The sequence below is a fragment of the Alternaria conjuncta genome (genome assembly GCF_024043145.1).
Source record: "Alternaria conjuncta strain BMP 0040 chromosome Unknown scaffold_8, whole genome shotgun sequence".
Classification (NCBI taxonomy): Eukaryota; Fungi; Ascomycota; class Dothideomycetes; order Pleosporales; family Pleosporaceae; genus Alternaria; species Alternaria conjuncta.
This window is the reverse complement of record NW_026250097.1, coordinates 1773458-1796122: the sequence shown is the minus strand read 5'-3', so window position 1 is coordinate 1796122 and position 22665 is coordinate 1773458. Positions and strand designations below refer to the sequence as shown.

At 54.1% G+C, this 22665-nt stretch overlaps 6 protein-coding genes across 6 annotated transcripts; 4 read left to right on the top strand and 2 right to left on the bottom strand.

Moving 5' to 3' along the window:
- Positions 1-551: 551 nt before the first annotated feature.
- Positions 552-4408, bottom strand: J4E85_006405 (uncharacterized protein; the record flags this gene model as incomplete). The annotated part of the gene is made up of 6 exons (XM_051470644.1): positions 552-692; positions 862-1701; positions 1837-2993; positions 3125-3200; positions 3343-4316; positions 4366-4408. 6 exons carry the CDS (start codon positions 4406-4408, stop codon positions 552-554), a joined length of 3231 nt encoding a protein of 1076 aa, XP_051326132.1.
- A 1045-nt stretch (positions 4409-5453) lies between these two features.
- On the top strand, positions 5454-12429 carry J4E85_006404 (uncharacterized protein; the record flags this gene model as incomplete). The annotated part of the gene is made up of 3 exons (XM_051470643.1): positions 5454-6047; positions 6101-6416; positions 6464-12429. 3 exons carry the CDS (start codon positions 5454-5456, stop codon positions 12427-12429), a joined length of 6876 nt encoding a protein of 2291 aa, XP_051326131.1.
- Positions 12430-13803: 1374 nt separating this feature from the next.
- On the top strand, positions 13804-15068 carry J4E85_006403 (uncharacterized protein; the record flags this gene model as incomplete). Its single annotated transcript, XM_051470642.1, has 2 exons — positions 13804-14106; positions 14178-15068. The coding sequence occupies 2 exons, from the start codon at positions 13804-13806 to the stop codon at positions 15066-15068; spliced, it is 1194 nt and encodes a 397-aa protein (XP_051326130.1).
- A 587-nt stretch (positions 15069-15655) lies between these two features.
- On the bottom strand, positions 15656-16924 carry J4E85_006402 (uncharacterized protein; the record flags this gene model as incomplete). The annotated part of the gene is made up of 1 exon (XM_051470641.1): positions 15656-16924. One exon carries the CDS (start codon positions 16922-16924, stop codon positions 15656-15658), a length of 1269 nt encoding a protein of 422 aa, XP_051326129.1.
- Positions 16925-19010: 2086 nt separating this feature from the next.
- J4E85_006401 (uncharacterized protein) lies at positions 19011-20148 on the top strand (the record flags this gene model as incomplete). Its single annotated transcript, XM_051470640.1, has 3 exons — positions 19011-19254; positions 19320-19669; positions 19720-20148. The coding sequence occupies 3 exons, from the start codon at positions 19011-19013 to the stop codon at positions 20146-20148; spliced, it is 1023 nt and encodes a 340-aa protein (XP_051326128.1).
- An 830-nt stretch (positions 20149-20978) lies between these two features.
- On the top strand, positions 20979-22017 carry J4E85_006400 (uncharacterized protein; the record flags this gene model as incomplete). Its single annotated transcript, XM_051470639.1, has 3 exons — positions 20979-21381; positions 21436-21695; positions 21748-22017. The coding sequence occupies 3 exons, from the start codon at positions 20979-20981 to the stop codon at positions 22015-22017; spliced, it is 933 nt and encodes a 310-aa protein (XP_051326127.1).
- Between the last annotated feature and the right edge of the window lie 648 nt (positions 22018-22665).

Here is a 22665-nt window from a genome sequence, read left to right as displayed (position 1 = left end):
AGATGTGGATGATACATACGACCATAGGATCATGAAAATTAGGCTTCCCGTCCGCTCAGCCATATACAAGCATGATACCGGCGGATTAGTAGTTAGGTGGGTGACCACTAGCGAATCCCCGCTGTTGTATGTATTCTGCTTCTTTTTTGCTCTTTTTGGTGACTTGGCTGGGACTTCCGAAGGCGTGAGTGTGTAGACGGGAAGGGACGCTTGCCGTAGCTCATACTTTTTCTTGAAGCAAATGGAAGTGTGTGTCAAGAGTGGCATGTACAAGTTTCCATTTTGTTCGTTGTACGGTCGAGTGCTATGTACGTTTGGCTATCTAAGCCTATACCATTCCGTTCCATCTCATCCCATCTCATTTCCGTCCATATCATCGCACGTCCCCTTTGTTCGATCGTTCAAAACAAACAAAGCGAACGCCAAACGATAGAACGAGGGTATGTGCAAGCAAAATCGCTAGATCAAAACCAAAACAGACGTTGGTCGAAACCATCAAGAGCATTCCTCCCATCCTTCTCAAACCTCGTCAATCCAGAAAGTCGCATGACTTAGCAAGGCTGCAAGTAGTTCGACGGCACAAGACCAGGTCGACCCGTATTGCCCACAGGCTCAGCCTCCCACCACCCATCATCCTGCAACCTAAGCACAGCCAAGATATCGCCCTTCTGGAAGCCCAGTTCCTCTGGAATCTGCGCTGCATACGAGTACATTGCACGTGCTGTCGTGATCGTTAGCCGACGTCCTTCATCATCAAAATCAAAGGTAAAACTTACAGTAGTTCAAAATGACCCTACCCTGGCTATTATAATTCTTCGGTTCAGCCAAACTCTTACTTCTAGCTCTGGACTCCGCTCTCACGGAACCAGCGCCAGACCCGCCGCTGAAGCCAAATTCGCTTCCTGCGCTGCCGCCGCCCATGTAGGAGCTTTGCGGGCGGGCGGTACTAGCGGTGCCTGGGCGAGCTGAACTGGCTGTCGTGGGCCGGGCGGAAGAAGCAGTACCGGGCCTACCACGTACGCTGCCTCCGTACTGGCTTCCGCCGTAGACGCTGCCGTCGCCACGCTCGCTGCCTGCGGTGGAGAGTGCGAGAGCCATGCCGCTGTGGGAACTGCTGGGTCGTTCTTGGGATTGGCGGAATTGTGGGTTGGGGCTTGCGGCTCGCGACACGGGTGCTGCTCGAGATGCTGGGCGCGATTGCGATTGCGCGTAGGCTGGTTGAGGGGGCTGTTGTGGGGGAAGAGGGGAGGCAGTTCGTGGGGTGGGGTTGACACTGGGAGATGGGCCACGGTTCGAGGAGTACGAGTTACGTCCTACAGGTGTACCGTATGCTTGTGCAGCGGCAGTAGCTGTCTGTGCTCTAGGCCTGCCCCCAGCATTTGATGCCGCATATGGGTTGGGCGATGCGGTCCGGCTGAATGAATTTGCGGGAGGGGCTTGTTGTTGAGGCCTTTGCTGCTGCTGCTGCTGCTGCTGCTGCTGTTGTTGTTGTTGTTGCTGTTGCTGTAGCCTCGATGCCGGTCGTGGCGTTGGTTGTTGCGCAGGTTGCGGCCGTTGCGCAGGCTGAGCTACAGGTTGTTGACGTGGAGCGGGTTGCGCTCTTGGTGCAGGCTGCGATGCTGGTGGTTGCTGTCGTTGCGCAGGTTGGTATGTCGAAGGCGATGATGGCTGTGATTGCCCTCCAGATGAGCGGTATGAGTTCTGAGACGTATTGAGGGTTGGTCGAGGACTGATAGCTCGAGGTGGTTGCGCTGGAGATGCAACACGTGGGGGCTCTTGCTTTGTAGGGCTGCGACTGGAGGATCGAGACGCCTGACTTCCGTTGAACATGCTCACCTTCTGATTGACATACATCTGAGTCGTCTTCTGCATAGCGCGCGAAGTATGCGCTGGCTTAGGAGCACCCAGGTGAGACATGGGTGGTTGTTCGCGCGGCTGCTCACGAGGCTGGGGAGGCGGTTGTTCGCGTTTTGGCTGCTCGTATGTTGGTGGAGGTGTGCCTCGCTTTGCAGCGCTCAGGTCGACGTTAGAAAGGGGAGTAGGTGCACCACCTGCCAACTTCGACCCGACAGCAGGTGTACCCGGAGCAGGCGTTGCGAGACCATGGTAACGATCGGCAGTCTGGCGAGAAGAAGCCTGCTTGCGATCATCTGGCTGCTGACGAACAGACGTTTGCTTAGTGACACCTCTCAGCTCCTCAAGGGCCTGCGCAATTGGATCAAGATCCTCTTGCGACTCTTCCTGCTCTTGTTGCTTCTTCTTGTCCGGCGAGGCCACGTCGAAAACGTTGTTGCCAACGTTGAGCTGGAAGTTGGCACGAGGATCCGCTGGTTCAGGGCTGGGCGAGGGAGCGCGGCTCTGTATAGCATTGCGAGGAGCGGCTCTAGTAGCAAAGCTCTTGGTTGGGCTGGTGTTCTCCTCCGTGTTCCTGCGAGCGGGAGGTGCCCATGTGTTCCGGTTGCGATTGGCAGGAGTAAGAGCTGCTGGGGTCTCGACTTCGTGCTTGCTCTTTCTCCGTGCGAAGGGGCTGTTAAAGAAGCCTCTCTTCTTTGCCACAGAGCCCTCTTCGATCGGACTGGGTTCAGGTAACGGTGATTGTGGCATCGGCTTGCCAGGAGAAGCTGAACCACTTGGAGGCTCAATGCTGGAGAAAGACGTGGGGTTGGAGTAATCGCTCTGTGAATCCCTACTGGCAGGTCGAGCGGGACTTGGGATCGAGCTGCGGTCAGACGGTGCATCGATGCGGCAGAACTGTGTCATTCCATCCGAAGGATAGTCATTGTGTGGTACCTGACTTTGCTGGTATTGTTGACGAGCTTGTTGCTGTGCCTGAACCAATCGAGGATCTGGCTGTACTGCGCGTGCAACTTGTGGGGATGGAGGGGCTTGCTGTGGCTCTGGTTGCCTTGGTGGTTCCACATGTTGTCGCAGAGGTTCAATGTGGTGTTGTTGTCTCAGAGGCTCGATGTGCTGCTGCTGCTGTCTTGGTGGGTCTGTATGTTGTCTCAAAGGCTGCACGTGCGGTTGGGGCTGTTCTGCGCGCTGCCTCAGCGGCTCGACCTGCTGATGCTGGTAATCCCCATTTGATCGGGATTGGGCACGCGACCGGGTCGATTGTGCGTACTGTCGGGGAGATTCTGCCTGTTGGTGGGGAGACTCTCCACGCCTGCGGGGTTCATCCATGAGCGGAGGCGGTGGTTCTACTGGCTGTCTGAATGATTCTACAGATTGTCGAGGCATATCTATAGACTGACGCTGTGGTGGACGGTCCAAGGACTGTCGTGGTAGTAGATCGTCAGGAGCAATCGGGCGTGTTTCCTGTGGGAGACCTAGCTCTCGTACTAGTGGGTTGTTTGGATCGTGATGCGAGGAGAATGTAGATGGCGCTGGTGATGAAGCGCGGTAGGATGGGTTCAAGGTCCTAGCAAACTGGGCGACTGAGTAGTTCTCGTCCTCGTCAACCTGCGATGAGGTCTCGGCGTCTCCTCTGCAGAAGTTGATGAACTTGGGAGGGTCGGGGATCTCCTGGCCCGTGCCGGACTCCTTGATGAAGCCGCTGATGTCCTTCTCTACGTCGCAATCCTCGAGGGACAGGCGCATCTTCTCGCATCCGGCATCGTCGCTGACGCATACTGTGGAGGCGATGTTGGCGAAGTTCCAGAGACTGCTCTTTGTGTAATCGATGCGCTCCTCTTCGAGATCCTGGAACTTGTCGCAGGCGGCTTTCCAGTCCCTGTTCCATCTGCCGGTGGTCTCCTCGAGCACCTTGACCGCAGCTTCGTATTCGCTGCTGGTTGTCGCCAGATTGATCTGTGTCTTCTCCAGCTTTGCCTTGTTCTTTCGCTCCTCGTGTCCCATGACCATGTGCGCCTGCGCTAGGAAACCCTTGATCTTGAGACAGTCCTGCTCGTACCGATCGCGTGCCTTGTTGACAGTCGATGTCTGCTGCATCTTCAGCTTGAGCAGCTTCTCAATGCCGTTCTGTACAATCTTCCTGCGCTCCTTCATTCCACCAGCGAAAGCGGCTAGTGGCTCTTCTAGCTCCGTCTTCATCTGCTGTGCTATGCTCTGGTGCGCCTTGCCCATGGATTCGACCTCGGCTCGGATGACATCGCACGACAGTCGTAGGGTGCCGGTTTCGCAGGATCCCAGGGGCTTGCGCGAAAGATTTAGGAGTTTCCGCGAGTATTCCTCTTCAATTGCCGAGCGGGCTGCGTAGAAGTTCTTGAGTTCGTCGTTGGTGACCTTGGCCGCATGCATGCGGTCGAGCATGGGACCGACGCCGGCGTCATCTTTGCCCCAGAAATTGTTGGCGACTGCAATCGTCAGTATGGGTGGAGTAGAGGCAGTAGGCAATTCACGTACACGATAGGGAGACCGAAGGCGGCTCCGTCGCTGCACCACCCATGGCGCGTGTGTTTACTGCTTCAGCGAGGGGAAATTGAGGGGGCGGGCAGAGTGAGCGAGAAAGCGAATGCTCGCATGTGGGTGGGGGAAGAATATGGGGATATTGGATATGCAGTCGAGCGACTGAGCCAGGTGTTGACGGTAAACCAGGATGTGCTGGCGGTGTACAGCTGTGTTGACGGCCAGCAACATCACCTAGGCGACGCGAGCGCCGAGGGGTACCTAGGAGCGCTAACCCCAGCACTATGACGAACCACCGCGTGCAGGTCAGCCTATCACCCCTATTGATAGTTTGGCTTGTTATTGGGAATATTCTTTTCTTGTGCTGCGTTTCTTGATGTGTTCGCGCGGACCAATGCATCGCGTGGCCGTGTTAGAATCATCGTCATACTGCAAACAAGCAAGCCGGCGCAAGGGGCTGCGTCGGGCATGAGCTCAATGTCTCCGAGAAACATACTTTAGCAGAGTGCATGCTCAGTTGTGTTAAGCTGTTGTGTGCTGCATGCAGAGTATGCATCGTGCCTGTCGTCTACACTGTTGTGGGCTGGAAGTCGTGCAGCTGCAGTTCGCTGAGGATGCCCAGACTGCATCAATGACAACCTTGGAGGAACCATTGACAATCTCCAAGTCATGTGATAAAATACGTCCAAGTCAGGGTACCCTCGCCGATGAGGGAGGAATGTGGCATGGGAATTGGACAGGATGGATACAGTCATGTCGTTAGGCGGAGTGTGGGGTATCAGCAGCAGGTAGCCCTGGAGCCTCACGAACAGCTTCATCGTCAGAATGAGCGCAATAGTGGTATTATGGAAAATGAGTGCCAGTCACGAATAGAGAACGGAATCTTAGTCAATGCATACACATGCCCTTCCAAGACTTCGTGGTGTTGTTGCTCTGTCAAACGTGTCAGGTCTACTAAACTCTGCCAAGAACATCGCTTTCCTACACGGGCGAGCGTGAACATCATCCAGTCTATCACCACGCCCACGCCATCACCACCACCCCTCCCCCGCCTGCCACGCGCTACTCATGGAAAGACGCTTTCGATGAGCCAGCAACACCCCTGGGGCCCGAGACCAAACCAAAGCACACGTCCCTCGCCCATCTCGACCGCAATTGCCCACGATCAGCGCAACTCCAGCACGCCCTCGCCCAGCAGCTCGCGGCCCAGCCAGTCGCCCGCCGCCTCCAACTTCCCCTCGCTGCCGCCATCGTCCGTCTCGCAGCGCCTGGTCCGCAGCCGCAAGTCGTCGGCCGCCTCGATAACTTCGTCGCCCTTCCCGCCCGCCGCAGGACAGCAGCTCCCCGCCAGCCAGCTGCTGTCCTCGAGAGGACCCAGGACCATAGCGCCCCACGCTGCACAGCACCTGGCTTCCTCCGCCGCAGCCGCTACCAACGGCGCCGGTGCACAGTCAAGTAGCGGCGGAGGAGCCTCCAAGCTTGTCCGCGCCTCGCCCTCGCTCTCCACCTCGAGCACCACGGGCTCCCCCAGCACCGCCAGCAACCCGTCCGGCGCGTCCTCGCAGAACCTCTCCCGCATTGTCATCGCCCAGATATTCCTGCTGCTCAGTCAGTTTGGCCCCGTAAAGGACGACAAAGACCGCGCCAAGTGGGACACGCAAACCGAGCAGATCAGGAAGGTTCGTTGTCCCATCGCCCCTCCCCCATTGGTACTTTACTGACGCGCCGCCAGCTGGTCGACTCTAACGGCATGGAGGTCTTCTCGAAATACTTCCGCCGCGTGCTGCAGAACAATGCAGCCACCATCTTCGGCACCGGCGCCCGCAACGCCGACCCCAACGGCAGCTACCAGATCCTCCTCACCGAGGTGCACAAGATACGGAAGGAGCCCGAGCAGGCAGACAAGATTGCAGAGTCAATAAGCTCCAGCGAGGGCGACCTGTTCCGCGACTTCGACCTGTCCGCCTTCATAGCCCACTTCAAGCTCGACTCGGTCGCAAAGACGATGCTAGCTCTCGCTTGCAGGAAGACAGATCTCCGGAGCAAAGGTGGGCTCTCTCACCTCCCAATTGACTCTCACGCTAACTCTCATTAGCCGATGCCGTCCTCTCCACCGTCGGCGACGACCTGCTAATGGCCATTGCGCAGCCCACCCAGCCAGAGGACATGAGCCACGAATACCTCGCCGCCCTCGTTGAACGCCTACTGCAAGACCCGCCACAAGGGTGGGACGAAGAGAAGAAGATGAGCCTCGCGTACGCCGTCCAGATGCGATACCAGCAGACACACCAACAGATCCCCGGCATCGTCGAATCGAAACTGATACTCGTCGAGCTTACGGATGGCTCGCGAAACCCGCTGGTCAAGCTTGTACGACAGGCAGGTCCGCAAGGCACAGCTACGGTGGAAGCATGCAAAGAGGTGCTCGCGTCGGCCGAGACGCGCGACATTAGCTACCAGCAAGTCGCGGCAGTGCTCCTTTACCTCGCCCTCTCCACCGGATACAATGCCAAAAACTTCGTAGCCGCACTGCGCGAACACAGGACCGGACAGAGAATAGACTGGCAGGACGTTGTTTTGGCATTCGACCGCGATCACCTACGCATCGAGCGCCACCAGTTTTTGGCCATCTACAACGCGCTGCTCCCCGTCGCCCAGGACAACGAGAAGTTCGACATACAGGCACTATGGGGAGGACAATGGCAACACGACTTGACGCAGCTGTACTTTGTAGTCGCTTTCCTGTCTTCTACACGGCAAGAGCTGGACGTGACCCAGATTCCCAGGTTGCGCACTTCGTACTCGATGAAGACATTCGAGAACGCCTCCGACGACGCCAAGTCATTCGCAGAAGAAGCCGTCAAGCATCCCTTCGTTTCGCTTGACGCGACCGCCGCGTTATTCAACATGATCTTCCAGACGTCCGAGACATATCACACCGCACAGCTCATGGGCATACCCGACTTGGTGATTAATCCACACACAGCGGAGTTCCTGGTAGCGGCAGCGGCAGTACCGAAACCCTGGGGTGCCTTGCAGGAACAAGCACTGAAACAGCTGTTTGATCCTTACTTCCAGAAGAAGCTGCCTATATACAATTTCGTCCTCTATGGTCTTTGGAAGCAGGATTTCCAATGGCTTACAGATCGCTTTGTTGACGCATACAACGCCGATTCGATGACCCTTACCCTGGTGCTGGAGCACGCCGAAACGAACAACTGGTTAGAGCAACTGATTCGCAGTAATACTGACATCAGCTTGGACCTGGCTGCACAAGCTCATGCGCGCGGCAAGTTTGACCTCCAGCCCTGGCTGGAGCAGACTTTCGACCAGGCAGGACCATTGTTCCGTCGCATCCTGACTAACTTTCTGAGTGCGCGGGCTGCGGAAGAGATGCAACGAGCACGAGACGACCATCTACCTCTCAATCTGCCACTCGCAGTGAAGACAGTATACCCTTTGCTTGGATTCCTCTCAGACTGTGGTCTACCCGAGCCCGAGCTGCTGCCCCTCCAAAGGAACTGCATCCAGGCGTACCCGCGATTAATCAACTATGGCGAAGGCGTGGATGACATCATCGATGCCAACGGGCAGAATGGAAACTCGCTTCCAGACGATGCCGACAAGAAGATGCAGGAGCATTTCAAGAACATGTACAGCGGCGATAGCGACGTCAGAGACATCATCTCAGCACTCAAGAAGTACAAAGAATCGCGCGACCCCGCAGACCAGGAACTGTTCGCGTGCATGATTCATGGCCTTTTCGACGAGTACAACTGCTTCGGGGAATATCCTCTAGAGGCCTTAGCCACGACTGCTGTGCTTTTCGGGGGTATCATCAACTTCAACCTCTTGTCCCGAATTGCACTTCAGGTTGGATTGGCTATGGTTCTAGAAGCTGTTCAGGAATACAGACCCGAAGACAGTATGTACAAGTTTGGTCTCCAAGCTCTGATCCATTTCTCGAATCGACTTTCTGAGTGGCCCAATTACTGCGATCAGCTTCTCATTGTCCCTGGGCTTCAAGGAACTGAGATTTTTATTAAAGCTGAAGAAGTCGTAGGTCAGCAGCTCGGTGAAGTGAACGGTGACGGTCACAACGGCGTAGGCATGACGAACGGTAACGGTATCGATGAAGCTCTGCACCAGGAGCCGGCTGTACCCAAGTTCTCCTGCCTCTACGTCGACCCCCCTCTCCGCCCTGAGCTCTACGAGGACCCAGATGAGGACGTGCAGGACAAGGTTTTGTTCGTATTGAACAACGTTTCCGAGCGTAATCTGCGCGATAAGATCAACGACCTCACTGAAGCCGTCGAAGAAAGGCATCACCAATGGTTCGCAAACTATCTCGTCGAGGAGCGTGCCAAGATGCAACCCAACTTCCAGCAGCTGTACCTCGATATGCTAGATCTCTTCAACGACAAGACCCTCTGGGCCGAGGTACTCCGTGAGACGTACTCAAGCGTCATTCGCATGCTCAATACCGACTCCACGCTGGGCTCCACAGAGCGTGGCCATCTCAAGAATTTAGGCTCTTGGCTTGGCTCATTGACAATCGCCCGCGACCAGCCGATCAAGTTCCGTAACATTTCGTTCAAGGATCTGTTGCATGAGGGCTACGACACCGATCGTCTTCTGCTTGTGATTCCCTTTACCTGCAAGGTACTTGTACAGGCCCAAAAGTCTACAATCTTCAAGCCCCCCAATCCTTGGCTTATGGAAATGCTGGGAGTTCTCATGGAACTCTACCACTTCGCCGATCTGAAACTTAACCAGAAATTCGAAATCGAAGTTCTCTGCAAAGGCTTGGAACTTGATCACAAGAACATTGATCCTACAAACAGTATCCGAGGTCGACCACCCGCGGATGAGGAATTCCTGGGATCCATGGTTACTGACGGAATGGAAGCGTTTGGCGATCTTTCCATTATGAGCCTGAACCGTGGCACCCGAGGTCCCAACGAGCGCTTCTCGTCAGCGGCCATCACCGCGGCTCTGCCCGACTTCACGAACCAGCTCCAATACCCACCTTCTGGAAACAGTGCGGTCCCTCCAGCGGCACTGAAGAAGATCTTCCTCACTGCTGTCAATCAAGCTATCCAGGAGATCATTGCACCTGTAGTAGAGCGCTCCGTTACTATTGCCGCCATCTCCACATCGCAGTTGATCAACAAAGACTTTGCCATGGAACCAGATGAGGAGAAGCTCCGCAACGCGGCACACACTGTTGTAAAGGCTCTCTCCGGTGCTTTGGCTCTTGTTACCTGCAAAGAGCCATTACGCATGAGCATCCAGAACAACATCCGCGTCACCGCTCGAGACCTCCCCGATCAAGCTCTTCCAGAGGGACACATCCTCATGTTTGTCAACGACAACCTTGATCTAGTCTGCAACACGGTCGAGCAGGCTGCTGAGATGTCGTCTCTCGCAGAGATTGACATGCAGATTGAGGATGCCGTCCGCGTCCGTCGCATGTTCCGCAGCTCTCGTCCAAATGAGCCTTTCAAGGATGCGAACATCAGCCCATGGGCATTCTACATCCCCGAACCGTACAAACAGATGCCTGGTGGTCTAAACCGCGAACAATTGGCCATCTACGAGGAGTTCGGTAGACAGTCACGTGGTGCTAGTCACGTCAACAACGCCTCGCAAGACGGTGGGCGTCAGCTCCCAGACGTTCTCCAAGATCAATTCGCGGCGGTACCGAACCTCCCAACTCCGGGTGCTGCGCCGGCAGAGCCACGTCAACCAACACAGCAACCCCGCCTACAGAGTCTTCAGACACCCCATGCACCCTTGGCGCAACAACAACCCAATGGCTATATGGAAGCTCCGGGTCTAGAGCGCGGCCAGCGAGGTGTTGAGGATCTACTCCTTGAGCTCACTCGCGTCATCAAGGAGGCACCAGAGGAACGCATCAGCGAACTTCAGCCTGGTAACAGCACTGTTCACCAAGTCTTCGATCAGCTCATCACAAGCGTTGAGTATGCGGGGCCCAACAAAGAGACGTGGGCTTTCCGCATTGCAGGCCAGGTCACGAACCACCTCTTCTCCGACTCTTTGAGTCGTTTGGAGGTCGAAGTTATGGCGCATCTACTGAGCCATCTCTGCCAATTGTCTGTCCAGACCTCGCGGCAAGTACTCATGTGGTTGGCGACACTGCACGATGATGACAGGATTTTCAAGTCCACGGTCATGATCGCTCTCATGGAGGTCAGTCTGATGGACATGCACCGTCTTAACACGACTATCGCCAAAGCCATTCAAGAACGACGTGTCGCCGCAGTAGAGATGTTGTCCAGTTTGATGGAGGAACTCCTACTCAACGACCACCCGAGTGCGTTCCGTGCCGACTTCGCCATGTCAATCGACGCTCTTACTACTTGGCTAGCAGAAGACCCATCCTTTGAGCTTGGAAAACGCGTCATCGCCAATCTGCAGGCATCCTCCAACGAGTCAATGCTTACACCGCCGCCCTCTGGGCACAAGGATCAGCTTGAGTATGTGTTCGATGAGTGGGTACATCTCCAGATGGAACCCATGCCGAAGAAGACAGTCGGCGCTTTCATCTACCAGCTCCATCAACAGAAAGTGATGGAGACTCAGGAGTCCTCAGTTGCTTTCATCCGCACCTGCATTGACTCTTCAGTGACTGCATACGAGCAGGAACACTCAGTGCCGTACGGTAACGGTAACGAAGACATTGCGACAGTCAAGATCGATGCGCTTGGCCGGCTAGTCGTCGATCTCGTCGTCTACCAGGGCGAGCAAGACGGAGCTGTCAAAGAAAGCAAGGCTAGGTACCTGGATCAGATACTCGTCGTGGTAGTGCTCGTTCTCTGCAACCACCACAGCACACGAGGCGATGCCTTCAACCAGAAGGTTTTCTTCCGCCTGTTCTCTGCCATCCTTTTCCATCTGAACGATGCGGTAAAGGAAGAGGCCTTAGCAGACCAGAAGGCCGATGTCTTCCTTGCAGTCGCTAGGGCTCTATTGGTCATCCAACCCTCGCACATCCAACGATTCACGTTTTCTTGGCTGGCACTAGTTGCTCATCGCATCTTCGTGCCTGCCATGCTGGAAGAGGGCCAAGGAGACAAGCGATGGGACGTCTACGCTCAGCTTGTGGAAACACTCTTGATCTTCACCGGAAAGCTCATTAAGCCAACTGGAGAGACTGTCATGGCTGAACAGTTCTACCGCGGTGTTTTGCGGGTTCTACTGGTAATCCACCATGATTTCCCCGAGTTCCTAGTCGAGAATCACTTCCGATTCTGCAACAGCATCCCTATGCACTGCACGCAACTGCGCAATCTCATCGTCAGCGCCTATCCTTCCACGATCCTTGAGATGCCAGACCCATTTACGGCTGGGCTCAAGGCCGACCGACTTGAGCACGACCTTCAAGCACCAGTCATCCGTGCCGACATCGCGCAGGTACTCTCCGATGCGGGGATCAAGGGTGCTATAGACAACCTCCTCAAGGGCTCGGACCTAAAGAACCAGGACGTCGATAAAGTGTGTCAAGCTGTTTACTACGCAGAGGCTCAGTCGCCAGCTTTTGAGCTCGTTTCAACGACCGCAAACCCAACGTTGATACATGCGATCACTCTATACATCGGAATCTCGTCTCTAGGTACCGGCCCAGCCAGCGTACCGATCTTTGACGCGGAGAGCCCAGCCACCAAGGTCATCGAGAGGCTCGTCAAGGACTTCCACCCCGAAGCCAGGTTCCACTTCATTAGCGCCATCGCGAACCAGCTCCGCTTCCCGAACACGCATACTCACTTCTACAGCTATACGCTGCTACACCTTTTCGGACCCCCGAACGACGATTCGTTGGCATTGGAGATCCAAGAGACGATCACCCGAGTGTTGTTGGAGCGCCTGCTGGTCCATCGTCCTCACCCATGGGGACTCATCATCACGTTGTTGGAAATCCTTAAGAATCCAACATACACATTCTGGGACTTGCCGTTTGTCAAAGCGGCTCCTGAAGTACGTAATCTTCTTATTACTCTTCTGTCCAATCATACTGACTCGTCTTCTTTTGAAGGTTGAGCGACTTCTCAATGCACTCTTCACGCATGCACAGTCGAGCCCACGACCGCTAGCTTAGGCAGCTGGTGGCAAGATCTCGACGTTTTCAGCACGAGTGTACCTCCAAGGCACCAACAACCTTCCGCCGTTCTTCATACGCCCAGCGTAGTCCGACGGTTAGTGTATCTTCCTTGAGATCAACCACACGGCCGTCATCTCTTTTCCTTCTCAGTGTAATACCTTTTCTATACGCATCACTCGGTGATTTCTCAACCGCTTGCGGGATCACGACTCATTGGGCTGGCTGGCAAAACAACGGGTCAACGATAAACCGTACGTGGGACGGGGAAAACCGAGATGAGCATGGTGGGCTAGGAAGGGTGACGAACGCTCAGGGTTTTCTTGGTATCGTTTTCTCAGTCTTTTTGGTTCATGATGATACAGAAAAAAGCAAGGGAGTTCTTCGGAAATCGTCTTTGGGTATCTCTAATATCCGTTCGTGTATGTCTTTGCTGCGCATTTCATGTAGAATAAGCATTGCTCGGCGAAAACTTGTACTGGGGACGGGATGGATGTAACTGGGTGTGGTTTCGAGGCGCGAATGCTCTTTACTTTCTCCGTCATCGTCGAAGTGCATACATTGTAGGATATCATGAATGGTGTTTTCTGTCTTTATTGTTCTTCATTTCGGAAATGTGTTGTCATGGTGATGTGAGCACAAGGCATTGAAAGGATGTTCAGTGAAGGTGAGATGAGATGGCTATCGCATACCGCAATCGTTCTCTTCTTATCTCGGTCTATTGGATTTGGAGGTGCGTTATCAACCTCTCCGCCGATACACGGGGCGACAAACGCACGTCTTGACAACAAACAGATATTCTCTATATGTTGGCTGAGATTTAAAGATGTTTAGGGAAGGTGAAATAGGATAGCTCCCACGCGCGCTATCGGCCTCTTCGCGTCCCCCAGTCGACAGAGAGCGGCGCGACAAACGCACGTCTTGACAACAACAAACGGATATCTTCACTCTCACTACTCACTACTCCTCGTCGCACAAAGGGCCCGAGCTCCCCACGCGCTCTCTCACCTCCAGCTTTTCTTCACCTCATTTCCCTTTTCTCACCCACACACCTTTTACCTTTACTTCAAAATCACTCGAGACTCACGCGATCGCAACCGCAATCGCAATGGATCAACCAGCCTCAGGCAACCACCACGACCCTCACGCGATGGCATCACAAGCTGACGCCAAACCGACCGCTACGACCGGCTACCCGGTCGCGTATTTCCTTTGCGATGGTGTCACTGAGAAGACGCTGAAAGCGAGTTCCAACCATACTCACCACATACAAGCCCCACGCTAACTCCACCCTCCCGTTCTAACAGACCTCTCTCATGCTGTCCCGCGTGCCCAAGCTACGCAAAGCGCGCATAGCAGGGTACCGACGCTCCGTGCGCTCTGGCGACGGACCCAACACGCTCGCATTCGATGCGGTAAACTTTGGTGAGTGGAGCGGCGAAGAAGTCGTTAAAGGCGTTGTTTTTCAAGCGTTCAATTTGGAGGAGGAGCGTCGTGTGATTGAGTATGCGGGAGGTTCCGGCGAGGTGAAGCAGGTGCTCATGAAGGTTGCTTGTCCAAGTGTGCTGGGCCTGGCGGGGAAGATGGAGACGGTGTTGGGGAGGATCTTTGTTCCTGAGGTACGTCAAGTCCTTTTCTTTACTTTGAGGAAGGGGCGGAAGTTGGCTGGTGAGTTTGCTGATTTGCATAGGGCGATGGCGATACTCTTGTCGGGAGTGAGGACAGTAACCGCAGCACGATGGCTGTGGATGGCGATCGCAACGAAGAGTACATCGACGAGTTCAGCGACGAGGACTTCTCCGAGACCAGCTCGCAGGCCACCGTGGAGGGTCACCCGACTCCGCGTATCTCCCCTTCGATTTCTACTCTCAACGACGCGGACGTTCCGCACAGGTCTCTCGATGACCTTCCGCTTTCTGCCATCAACGAGCACCCAGCGGATTCCATGATCGAAACTACCGACTGGGCGGCTACAAGACACGTTGAGACCACGGACGTCAGCCTGATCGAGGAGCCTGAGGTGATTCAAGAGGTCGAGGAAACCGAGATCGAAGAGTCCGACGAGTCCGAGGAAGATGACGAGGAGATTGAAGGCGCTCAAGAGACGGAGGAAACCGAGGCCACCGAAGACAAGACCGATACCGAGTCCATGAACAGCACCAGGTCTCTGAGACCATCCGACTTCCAGAGGTTCCTTGGAGCAACTTCCGCACGGGAAGTGCCCTCACCTTGGCAACCAACCGCTCCCTGGCGCAAAGAGTCCGCCCTCGAACCTATTCGTAACCATATCGTACGCACCCCTAGCCAGTTCAGCGGCACTGAGACCAGGAGACGCAAGACCAGTGACAGCATCAAGTCTCTTGTCGACCACTTCGAGAACTTGTCGCCGGCAAGTACGCCTACCAAGGACAAATTCGGCAAGGAGGGTTCTATCCGGGACGGTTCCATCAAGGACGGCTACATGAAGGACGGCTTCATCAAGGGCGGTTCTATCAAGGACAGTTTCATCCAAGACAATACTGTCAAGGACGCCTCTATCAAGGACAGCTCATTCAAAGACGACTTGATCAAGGATACCTGAGCAACGCGATACATTCGCCCACTATACGACAGCACCGATTAGCACTGTTACGTTCGTTGAAACAAAAGTTTCTTTGGATGGAGGAGGTATATACGGGTCTGGATGTGGGAAGGATTGGTATACGAGAGACTTTGTGTGTCTACTCAGTGAGGAGGGTTTCGGGTTTTTACTTGTATCTCTCTGGCAGTACCACGTGTACTTTTGCTTGCTTGCTTAGTTGCTTGTTTGCTGGCCTTGGGCTCAGAAGATGGTAGTGGATGATGGTTGACACACGATGCACGATGCATGATGGAGGATAATGTACTTGCTTGCTTGCTTCGGAAAGACACTGTCACCGTACCCTACTCTACTTACTCTGAACGCTCATGTGAAGTCTATGTATCATTCCGAATACTTCGACTACTTTGTGCAAAGATGGGCTTCCACATAAGATAAGACTGATTGCTTGCTTAGGGTGATGATACCACAAAAGATATCGAGAAAAGTTTGATTGTAAAGATCTACAGAAGAAGAGAATACGACTACCCAAAGTATCACCCATCAGAAACGATGAGATATACCCTGCATCAAGGCTCAGGCCTACCGCTCTAAGCGCGGCTGAAGCACTTTGTAACCAACTCGCGGTCAGTGGAGCCGTTAGGCGTCAATCCAAGCACGTAGCTCTGATCGAACGCACCAGCCGACCAACCAATGTAACCAAGGTATACATCGCTGTTCTTGTTCAAGCTATCCAACGCAGCGCAAACATCCTTCTCGCACGACGCAGTGTTACCGCCACCAACCTCAGACAAGATAGCTTGACGCTTGTTGTCACGGAGCCAGGTAGCGAGGGGCACGAACGAGTCCTCGACGTGGTCGCTCGTGCACTCGGCGTGGGTGCCGGAGTTGTCGCTGTCGAGGTAGCGGTGGACGTCGAAGATGAGCTTGTCAGTCGTGCCGTCGGCGTCCTTGACCTTGAGGAGGGAAGGACCGCTGGCGGTGGGGAAGGTACCGGCTGATGTGTAGTCGGTTCCTGGGAGGAGAATCATTTGCGACTTGGCGCCGGCCTTGCGGATGGCGGTGACGGCGGCCTGGCACGAGTCGGCCCAGGTGGACATTGTGAGGTCGTGGGGCTCGTTCATCAGGCCAAAGGCAACGTTCTTCTCGGATGCGTACTTGGTCGCGATCTTGGTCCAAACATCCGCGAACTGTGCGTTGGTGGGTCCGCCTTGACCGACGATCTGGCCGTTCCAGCGGGCGTAGTTGTGGAGGTCGAGAAGGCAGACTGCGCCGGTGGCCAAGCAGCCTTGGACCAGCTTGTCGTAGGCAGCGCTGACGGTGGCATCAAGGTTACCGCCGAGGGTGTTGCCGGTCAGATGCTGCCAGCCGATGGGGAGACGGTAGATGTTGAGCTTGTCGTCCTTGGTGAAATGCTGCATCTGGGCAATGCCGTTCGCACCGGGGTCGACGTAGGCTCCGCTGCATGATCCGGATGTGTCGCATCCGAAGTCGAAACCAGCAATGTTCATACCGGCGTACTGGGTCTTTCCAGAGCTGGCTGCGGCGTTGGCTGCGACGGCAGCCTTGCTGGGAGCGGCAACAGCTACTGCTGCTGGAGATGAGGTCTTAGCAGCGGGTGCCTTGGTGGCAGTCATCATGGTTGTAGGAACAGGGCTTGCTACAGGGCTTGCTGCACCGGCACCGGCACCAGGAACACACTGAGAGTACCAGTCGTTCTGGACCTCGCAGTGGTATCCGGAGACACATGCCGTGGCACCGGTGAAGCCCTTTCCACCACACTGTGTGTATGCGGCGCTCTGCGCAGCGTAGGCACCGCTTGCTGCTAGAGCAGCGAATGCGAAGGAGTAACGAGCCATTGAAGCGAAGTTTGGATGAAGGAAGTAAGGATTTGAATAGATGAAAGAGTGACAATGCGGTCTAGCACAAGAAGAAGTAAAGGATTGAAACTTCACAAATGTGATGGAGAACGATAGAGAGGGTGGGTAGGTAGCGCTTTTATCATCTCATGGTAAGAGTAGGTACTCCAAGGGTCACGTCCTGGCGCTTCCAACCCGTTCGAGACCTACATTCCAGAAGACGGCGTGGCGGCACGTAGTCTCCGCATTGTTCCCACCGTTTCACGATCATTACCGAGAAGCTCGGTGGTATTGAGTGGCTGTGAGCAAGAAACACGGGAGATGGGTTGCATGTGCGACGTTCTCGGCATCTGGAGCTGTCAGTGCTGTCACCGGAGCCTTCGGAGGGCGGCGGCTAGTCCAAGCGAGATGGTCGACCCGCTTTTTGGCTTGCTTTCGAACCCGGTGAGCGGTTTCGAGCCCGTTCGTGGTGTTGGAGTGAAACGACTAGGCTGGGTTTTGTGGGGAACGGCGTAATGTTTCTTCATTTCGCCAAGATGAGAGGGGTGTGACAAGCTTCAGGATTCACGGAGAATAGAAGCTTGGTATGCTTGTTCAAAGGCGCATCAACGTGTTGGAAGGCTTGTTCTGAGAGGCGCAAGGGAGAAATATTCAGTCCTCGTACTTCAGTGATTAAGCTGTCGTACGTATTTGCGGCGTGGAGTTGGATCGTCAAAGTCGTGGGGTGAGCCGCGGTCCAGGTACCGCCGGGTTACAACCGGTGGAAGAAGTCGACATCGTGGAGTGCTTAGTTTGTTTTACAAACGTGCACATTCGTAACGGGTAGACAGCGATGATCTCATGTCATCATGCCGTACGGAAAAATTACGCGTGCTTCGTGGCTGCCATTCTTTTCATCTTTCTGGTGTCGCCTTGGAAATCTGAGACATCAGCTATCGATCTTTTCTTCGGCTTCAGAGTGTCTCGATGCGCACAGAAGTATTCGGACAGATTCGCATGCCTTTGTGAAGTCAGTACCCCCCAGGTGCGCCTTCTTTCGTCTGCTGACCTTGCCGCCCTCCTTCAAACCCATCTATGCCGTCGGAAATAACATCACCACCCGTGCGCCATTATCTTCTTTTTCTTCATCGTTGACGTCGTCTATTCCCTCATCTCCTTGCGTGGGTAGAAACCCAGCCGCAGAGGCATCAGGTTTCGCCTCCTCATCGACCACGTGCTGTTTCCTCTGGTTATCGCCTTATCTTTCTACCCGTTCACATCCAGCCATGGGAATGAATGGCTGATTGTCCATCGGCGATCGCGTTCGTTTCGTGCCTCGTTCGTCGGTGCCGGCATTGGTGCATTTGCCAAGGGCTGACAGGGGCTAACGAGGTAGATTGAGTGCGATTGGCATCTCTTTCGGATATCTCATACTTGTGATCGTTCAACATTCGAAGCTTGCTTTCCAGAAAGAACGCTGTTCTTTATGTGAGTATCGAGGTTGCGAGGAGTTCAACGGCAATCGTGTCGAAGACGATGCGGTCGATCATTCGAGGCGACAGCCTACTCCGTAAAGTCATCGTTCGTCGTCTTCAATTGATAGACAGCTCGGGAAAGACTCGAAACGTCTGTTGTAATTCTGATCAGCATTTTGTATGTGCGATAGGTCTTTTCGTCGGGTTTGTTCTGGTATGGACATTGCGAAGCCTTCACAGCTTGGATGTCATTGAAAGCCGGTCTCCAGAGGGCAAGCCGCAAGGCTGTGTAGTGCTAAGGCTACAATCATCGACTAGAGCCCTTGAATGGAGTAATCTCAAGCCTGAAGGCGTATGTCGCTGGTGTTCGTTCGGTCCAGCAGCCAGCATGACGACCCCGCCTTTCCAAAAACAGTTAGCTTGTGTAACTTGGCAGCCATCCACATGCGTTATAGTGAATATATGCGCTTCCTAGCCTTGTGACTCTTATCTCCTTCTCCATTTTCGCTCTCAAATCAGTGTGGGTTGCGGAATCGACGAGCAGGACCCAAGGCACATTCAGGATATCCCAAAAACAAGCCAATGTCACAGGCCTCGCCTGCTGCAACCATCAATCGACCTTACTTGACGCCATGCCTACGGTCGCTATCAAACCTGGTGCGACAATATTCGTGACAGGCGTCAACGGGCTCGTCGGAAGCCACATCGTCGATCAGCTCCTGAAGCGAGGATACAATGTTCGCGGTGCGGTGAGAGATGCCGAGAAACACAAATACATGACGGGGTACTTCAACGATAAGTACAAGGAAGCGAGATTTGAGTTGGTTGAGGTGCCCGATATGACAGTCCAGGGGTGCTATGATGATATCGTTGATGGTATGTCTAAACAAGGCTCATTAGTGATATCTTGAACCCCAATACTAAAGAACATTGATTTGTAGGCATTGAAGGCTTCGTCCACGTCGCATCGCCAATCGGAGGCATTTCCGACGTCAATGAAGCGATTTCGATTACCGTGAAAGCGGGTCTAAATGGTCTCAAGGCTTGTGCTAAGGTACCCTCATGCAAAGGCTTCGTCTTCACCTCGTCATCCCTTGCCGCAACGTTTCCTCGTCCAGATGTGGAATTCTCAATCGATGAGAACACATATAATGATGAAGCATTGAAAATTCTGGAGAAAGAGCCTGGTAAACCAGGGCTGTTCGTCTACGCCGCCATGAAGACTGAGACCGAGAAGGCGATGATGAAATGGATGGAAGATAACCAGCCCGGCTTCGTGTTCAACCGCGTTGTGAGCAGAAAGTTCAATGCTTTAGAAAGGTCATCGTTAACCCCAAATAGTTGCCAAACGCCAATTTTGGCCCTGTCGTGATCCCCGAGCATCAAGGCTTCCCTTCAACCATCGGTTGGGCTCGTGCTGCATGGGAAGGCAAACAGCTCGACTTTTGGACAACTTCCGTTGGTCCGCAATGGTACGTCCATCCCGTTGACTGCGCGCTCGTACACATCTCCGCGCTGATTCACAGCGATGTTAACAATGAACGTCTCTTTGGGTTCGCGGAACCGTGGAGCTACAATCAGATGCTGGATATATGGCGTACACTGTATCCCGAAAGGAAGTTTCTGGACAACATTGAGGGCATGGGCGTTGACAAAATGAGTTTGCCAAATGCCAGGGCCGAGGAAATCATGGGCTGGCTGAAGGGACCGGACTCGAGATGGGATAGTCTTGAGAAAGGCTTGCGAGAGATGACTGAAAACTGGATTTGACAGCTCCTTATTCTTTGAGTCGCTGGGTATGCGACTGTCATCAGCTGTGTAGTTGTTTAGCAGGTTTACCATGTTGGCAATGAAGTCATGTCAATCCACGTTCCTCGAACACGTCCTGATCGTATCTGCTTCCGTCTTCCACTGAGTATAATCCTTCTCGTTTTCGAGTCAAACTCGCCCATACCATGAGATTCTGTGCGCAACAGAGGATGGAAGATTTTGGAGCGCGGCCGCGGTGACCAAATCCTGCACATCAAGCCACTACAAGCCACGACCGCTCAGGGCGCAGGAAAATTAGACCCTTGTCCCCCGCAGAAGTAACCTGCAATACGCGGGGAGGAAAGTTGGGGTTGGCGACAGCAGGTTGCCAAGTCGTGGGGTTATTCGTGGGAAAATGTCACCAAGACGAGGCGTTCACTTGGCGACGCATCTCATAGTCTGGGGATACATCGGTTAAATCTGCGCCAAGTTTGCTACACCACCGTTCTCGCATCGTCATTCACGGAAACAACCTGGATGCCAGTTCTTCCGCTGGCTTGAGAGCGGTGATGCCGGGGTAGCTTTATGGAAGCTATGACCTTGTGCAGCTACACGAGCATATGGAAAACGGTCGCGCCAGGATTGTAAGTGGGATCGCGTGGGAACAATGCGCGTGATGAGGCTTCTGGACGGAAGGAGAGCTGGGCGGGGAGGTGTTGTGGGTGATATAAAAGCTAGGGCAGCTGCAAGCAATGCAAAGTACCTCTCCTGCATCTCGACAGTCTTCGATTGACCTAGAATTTCAGTCAGAAGAGCTCAAATACCCTCATACTTCACAGCCAGTCATCGCGATGAAGCTCTCTACCTCTGTTATCCTCCCTCTTCTTCCTGCGCTCTCATCGGCAGCAGTGATCCGTCGTCAGAATGGCGATGGACCACAAGGAGGCGCAGACTCCACTCAGGGCGATCTCGGTGCACGACCTCTTCCACGATTCCCTTTCCCGGTTACCAAGTTCCCGGTACCGACTGAGACGGTTGTCCTCAACGAGACCATGTACATCCAGCCAGGCCAGGTCTTCGATGGGCAGATGAAGCGTTATGAGCGCGTGGAGGGCTCGTGCAACGAGCAGGCGGAAGGAACAGATGCCGATGCTGTTTTCAATCTTCTTCCTGGTGCCACGATCAGGAACGTGGTCATTGGAAAGCACCAAAGCGAAGGCATCCACGCGCTAGGTGATGCGTGGGTCGAGAATGGTAAGCTCTGAGGCCAAAGTTGATCTGATCAGCATACTAATTCTCTTGTGACAGTCTGGTGGGAGGACGTGTGTGAAGATGCTCTTACATCCAAGGGCCTCAACACACAGCTTCGCGTTATTGGAGGCGGTGCGCGCTCGGCAACCGACAAGATCTTCCAAGACAACTCGTTAGGCGGAAAGTTCAACATCACTGGATTCTATGCTGAGACTTTCGGCACCTTCTACCAGTCGTGCGGCAACTGCTTGAACCAGGCGAAGCGCAATGTCACCATCCAGAACGTCATTGCCGTCAATGGCACCAGAATGGGAATAGTAAGCTCCCCAGGGTCCTTCTTTTATTTCCATCTTGCTAACACATTGGTAGATTTCACCCAACTACGGCGACGAGTACCGCATCAAGAACGCGCAGGTTGTAGACGTCGAGCGCTGGGTCGACAAGGAGATCGGAAACAACGTTCAGACCGTCCCATACACTGTTGGAACAGGTCCAGATGAGAAGTACGCGCTGTACAACTTGACACGCGACCACCTTACCGACTTTGAGGGTGAGATCTTGAACCAGTACGTCCCTGAGAACCCGTATGAGTGGCTGGAAGAGTTCTGGCCAGAGGGTACCGGCGCTGCGAGGAAGTAGAGCGTTGTGGTAATGATCTAGTCGACATAATCAATAATGAGAACGTTTATCGTGAATATCTGTGTCAATGAAGACTTCCGTGTGGGCGTATCGGCTGCTGTGCGTCCCAGCCTTGTGGCATACCGGTACACGATGGGCAGGTGACGTTTTCGGCGGTGCTACCATCATTGCAGATGGTTTGCCCCAATAGGCGCAGTGGAAAGATAGTGTGGCTGACGATAGATAGGACATGAGTGGAGACGCGTGCGTGCGCGCGAGCAGCTGTTTCTTGCCCGCGAATATCAGGCTCGAAGCGGACAAGGGCTGCGAAAGCACAGACAGTCCGATATCCGTGCCGCTCAGCCTGCGTCCTCCTCTCTACTTCCACGCCACGTAAATGGAGGCATACAGTCAGGCTGATCCTCCTCTGACAATGCTTTTTGGCCGGGCTATGCAATGTGTACATGCGCGACGAGCGCTGCGACTTTATCGTGGCTGATCACTGCCACAACCCTGTCGCTTAGCAGTTTAGCCGAAGGCATGGTACGCCTCCAGATTTCCACGCTTGGGTATAAATCAACCTTTTCCTACGGTTCCCTAGCATTACGATCTGTATTTCAGACAGAACTATCTCATACACATAACCAAGTCTCAATTACCTATATTCCT